This window comes from Austrofundulus limnaeus, unplaced genomic scaffold, assembly GCF_001266775.1.
Source record: "Austrofundulus limnaeus strain Quisiro unplaced genomic scaffold, Austrofundulus_limnaeus-1.0 Scaffold44, whole genome shotgun sequence".
In the NCBI taxonomy this organism is placed as follows: domain Eukaryota; kingdom Metazoa; phylum Chordata; class Actinopteri; order Cyprinodontiformes; family Rivulidae; genus Austrofundulus; species Austrofundulus limnaeus.
Window position 1 is genome coordinate 273,901 of NW_013952446.1, and position 5,128 is coordinate 279,028.

At 39.0% G+C, this 5,128-nt stretch overlaps 1 protein-coding gene across 1 annotated transcript in view; it reads right to left on the reverse strand.

Moving 5' to 3' along the window:
• Positions 1 to 4,377, reverse strand: part of pdcd4a (programmed cell death 4a) — a gene marked incomplete at its 5' end in the record, with an annotated part of 24,273 nt that extends 19,896 nt beyond the window's left edge. Inside the window, 1 exon segment of the mRNA XM_014007731.1 lies at positions 4,122 to 4,377. Within this exon segment, the coding sequence (XP_013863185.1) occupies positions 4,122 to 4,167 (46 nt within the window).
• Positions 4,378 to 5,128: the final 751 nt, after the last annotated feature.

Consider the following 5,128-nt stretch of genomic DNA (forward strand, 5'->3'; position numbering starts at 1 on the left):
TATCTCGTCATGAAACTCCTCTGCAAACTGTTTATAGTTCACAGGTTAGGCTGCGTAATCTGTGCAAAAAAAAAAAAAGGTTGCATCAAAAAGAGTGAGATTATTAATTTTGTTTCCTTGGCTGGACAACCGGAGTAAATTCAAATTTAAAGTTAATTAAACATCTACTTAAAAGATCCCTGTCTGAAGGCAGGACACAAGAAAAAATAAAACAACTTCAAGTGTCTACAGATGATAAACAGGGTCAAACGATAGTGGGCATCTTGTGGTTGTTATCTATGGGTTAAGAGTGTAGATATTTTCTGGGGTTTAACTGCCATTTGGTTTTAATGAAAGAGGGCTCCTGGAGAATTTTACTCAAACACATGTTGCAGACAAACAGCCTAAAGTTGTGTACAAAAAAAGTGTATTTTGTTTAAACACCTAACAGTCACACTTACAATTGAGGAACARTTCGCACACCACAAATAAAACCCCACAGTCAAACACACAAGAACACCACTTTGGTTTGAGGAAAAAAAACAAAAACATCTGCAACTTGTTTTAAAGAAACCTTTGCCGACGGAGCTCCTGAAACAACAGCAGAGCCACGTCACAGATAAAAGTGTGTGCAGAAGATTAGAGGAAACGCACATAAAAACCATCTGGGGGACTGATTGCGCTTTTGTTTTTAAATTTTAAAATCATCAGCCGTTTACTTAATGCATCGGAAAGCACAACTTTGSACGGGTGGTCTGTCACCGTTTATAACTGTGAGACTTAATGTGAGCCGACAGTGTGAGCAAACATGCTGTCATTAATGCCTGCGCRGCATCAGGGTCTGACAAAAGAAGCGCGGTCAAGATGCTAACAGAATGTGCTCAGCGAACCACGAAGAGATCGGACCYGACGTTTACAGGTTTGCATTTATCCAAAGAGTTATAGAAATGTTCTCACAGGTACACCCCCGACCCGTGAGAACATTTAWTCTACCCTTAGAAAAAGGCCACAGAGATGCTTCAAAACACACACAGAGCATGGCAAATGTTTGAGCCAAACACCATGGACACAGGTTCAAACTGAAAATCAATTAGAGCTGACAAATCAAGGAAACTAAAACATGCAATATGTTTAAACAGAGGCACATTTTATCTGCTGGCAAAAGCTAAAATTTAGCACAAAGCTTCAAACGATCTAAAAACAGATTTGAAGACTTTCACTGTGTGGGCWTTAAGCAGGAAAACAATGGTCCTAAAAGCAGGAGGAGGACCTTCTCTGCTTGATTAACAAAGAATAAAAAACAAGACAAAGAACATTTTTAAACTGTCTGTGTGGAAATGTTACTGCAGATTACCCACCAGAACTGCTCATTTAAAAACAGCCCAAGCATTAAGAATTAAAGTTAAGACACTTGTGCATCTTTTTTTTCTGGCTCAACATCAGCCAGAGTGCAGAGCTGAATATTTAAGCAGTTMATCTGTCTTGTTTGCTTATTGAAGTTATAGTAAATTAATGTTTAGCTGAGTCTGAGCAATGACACTCGGGGGTCAGGGTTAAATTACAGGTGGGGCTATAGGCTCTTTCATATTTCATAAAACAGTTCCACGAAATGGMCACACAGACCAGTCYGTCTTTATGCTCTCTCTGACCRTTCATAAACCACCAATKGAGTCAGCCACGTCGTGCACAGACAACAGCTCCCAGAAATGAGTCCAGCTTTGTGGAAAGAAAAAAAGACGTGGAGCAGAACTCAGCTTGGCTTAAGACTGTCTCACATGAAAAAATATATATATACGGTATTTAACCATAAAGAGGATCAGTAAACAGTTATTTTTCTTTTTTTTAAACTAAGTTACTGTGCCTCACCATGTTCCCTTGATAATAAAACTAACTTATCTGTATGTTGTTGTTTAATCCCACAACTGGCTGGTTACACAGATCATTATTGATCTGTGGCATTGGCTTACTTTTTCTACAYGTCTGCAGTTTCAGCTCTATCACTACCTCACTTGGCACAACAAAAGTGCATTGGGGCGGGCTGACTTTGACCCTACAGAGAGATCGTACAGAGGAAGCCAAGCCTTAGTTTCTGACTGGGCTGTCTTGAGAAAGAGCCACTTGACATAATTGTTTTCAATGCATTTAAGCTTTTCATGTGAAAACATACGGGTGACGTAAAAAAATTCAATCTGAAAACGGCTTTTTTTTTTAAAAGGGGGCTCGAAAATGTCATCATCACAACAGAAAAATGTGGGTTTATTGCAACTGATAACATTATTGCAATAGYGCATTTTCACATGATTTGTGCATCTGCCATATTAGGAGGTATATTAAATGCTCAAGTCTGAATGTAGCAAAACATGTCAACCTGGAACGACTCAAAAGTCACATACAAGCAAGCAGATCAGTACTTTTACGTTGACTGATCTAATGTTTGGAATGAGTACATTTGAGAAACTGTATGCATTTGTAGAATAGAAACAGCCTTTATTGTCCCACACGGGGAACTTCAGGTGTAGTAGCAGCAGCAGATACATACATCAATCTACAGAAACAGTATATTGCTATGTGACATTGTCAACTGTAGCAATAATAGAGATTTAGTAACAATAAAAATAAACATAGATCAAAATAAAGTAAGAATAATCATTATTGTAACGGGCTATCAAGATGAAATTGGAAATTTGATCAAATGAACAATGAGGCAAGATACTGTGCAGAAAAATATAAATTACAGGAAAAAACAGTCCTGACAGACTCATGATGCGAGGAGGTACGCAAAATGAGTTAAACTCGGTCATTAAGTCCAGCACAAGAAAAAAAAAAACGATGCACAATTGCCACTGGTTATTATTTATGCAATGATTCAGAGGTAAAATTGTTTAATGTGCAAACACAAACATGGATGCTTATCAGATTGTGAATCTTATTGTAAACTTACAATTTTTATACATACTTTTGTTTTGAGACTAATATGTCTTTATAGCACACTGCTTTGTTTATCACTTCAAGTATCTCCATAATGATGCTGCATCCAGGACTTTGGCTACCACTGGTGTGTGAATGGATTAAAGCAGGGGTATAAAATCCTGCATGTTTGAGAGGTTTTCTCCTCCAACAGACTGCAGAAAATACTGTAAACTAAGATCGGTCTCGTCTTCCAGCCACAGACAATAGACGGTTTAACCATGCAAAGGGTCACCACCTCATCACTGAAGGGTTGCAAAAACCATCTGTGCACCGAGGGCTTGGTTGCTTTAACACACACATCTTCATTACACCGTGGTGTGGGGGGTCATGCTCATCACACACAGTGGAAATGTAAACCAAAATAAAGATGGTGACAAAGAAAACAATATAGACTTATTACATAACATTTAAACATACACAGCAGCAGCACAGATTATGTAAGGCTTTCCCTACTGGCTGCCGTGGGATATACGTGTTGACGTCATTTTTTGGCATAAAGAGTCCATGTGTAATGGGCAGAGATATTTTAAAAAATAAACAAACASAACAGATCAAACCTATAATGCATGTAATCGTTTATGAGGACTATATAAAGCAAAAACCACAATGAAAGGTGCTGAAAACTATTTTAAAAACATTTGATTAAATGTTATGAAATCCCACAGAGAAAAAAAGGGCCTACAATGTATATGAACAGGAAAGGACTCGTCTTTCCTTCGTCGAGTCACTCCCCAACATTGACAAAAGGGCCCTGCACAAGAAAATCTGAGCAGTCTTTTGCAGACTTGTGAAAGCGGAAGTGGCCTCGTCCAGTCAGGAGCGTYAAAGGGCTTAAACACAAACATTACTAAATCAGATCAAATCAAAGCTGTTGATACAAAGGCATGTGATGAACAGTGCGAACAGCTCTTTTTATCTTGTGAAATCCGTGTCTAGTGAGATTTTGAGCTCAAATCTGCGTCGAAGTGCACCAGCCCTCGGTGTGTTTGTGTGTGTTTTTAACAGGAGCACATGGTGGTGGCTGGATGGCGCTGCTGCAGACCCAWCCCGTCATGAAGAGGCATAATGGGCCGTAGAAAGCAGGCCCCTGTCCGATTAGCTTCTYCTCCTACCCCCCACTGATTTATTTTACTCAAATCTTACCCTACAGGGGGGTAAAATGCTCTACTCACCGTCGGCTCGTGGCGCGGTGGACCACGCATCCACTTGAGTCGCCATGGCGCTCTTCACCAAGAAGTGCTCGATTTAAAAACAAAAAAAACCCTCCTCGCTTTTCTTCCCTGCCCCCTCAAGCTCTCTGCAACGACGACAAAACCTCCAAAATCTGCAAACATGTACAATAATGTAGTCTAATGCAAGCGTTTAGCAAACAAAAAGAAAAAATTAGTGACCTGGTTTGCTACGTGCTGCACGAGCGCACAAAAATGCAATAAAATAAAATAAATAATTCTCTGAAAATAATAACGGTGTAAAGGGCGTCAGTTTTTCACTTTTCTGTCGACGAATGAAAATAATAAAATAATACTAAAGTCGAGAGTAAATTAAGGTAAGCAAAGGAGCTGCTCGGATAGGATTTCAGCAAACGGACAGCAAGATAAACAAAGTCTGTTTTTAACTTTGCTAGAGCCTGAGAGGAGTCACRTGGGTGAGAACGCGGATGGGGAGTGGTCAGTTTAGGGGGTGGGTGCTGGTCGGACCTGACCAATCAGAGAGCAGAGCTGTCCACGTGATCACTAGAAAGCTGTATTTTCCATGTTTATAAATGTATTATTGTCCTAAATAAGCACAGGCAATAAATAAGTTAAATTTACACTTTTACTTAAGTATAGTCTTTGTAGTAGACTCAAGAGAAAGTGTAGTTATTTTTCAACTAATAGATAATTTGTTTATTCATCAATCTGTGTTTGTTTATGGATGCAATTTTTTGTTTGTTTTGAAATCCAGTTTGTTTGTACACCATTTTCATGGGTTGCAATGAAAATTCAAAAACGCGCTGGGAATAAAGTCAATATAAAATACAATTTGTTTTTGTCACCTCAGATTACACCACCAGGTGGTGATGAAAACATTTTAATCTGTATTTGTCATTTTCAAACAAAGACTCAGATGCCCTTGACTTTGATCCCTAACACACACACACACACACACACACACACACACACACACACACACACACACA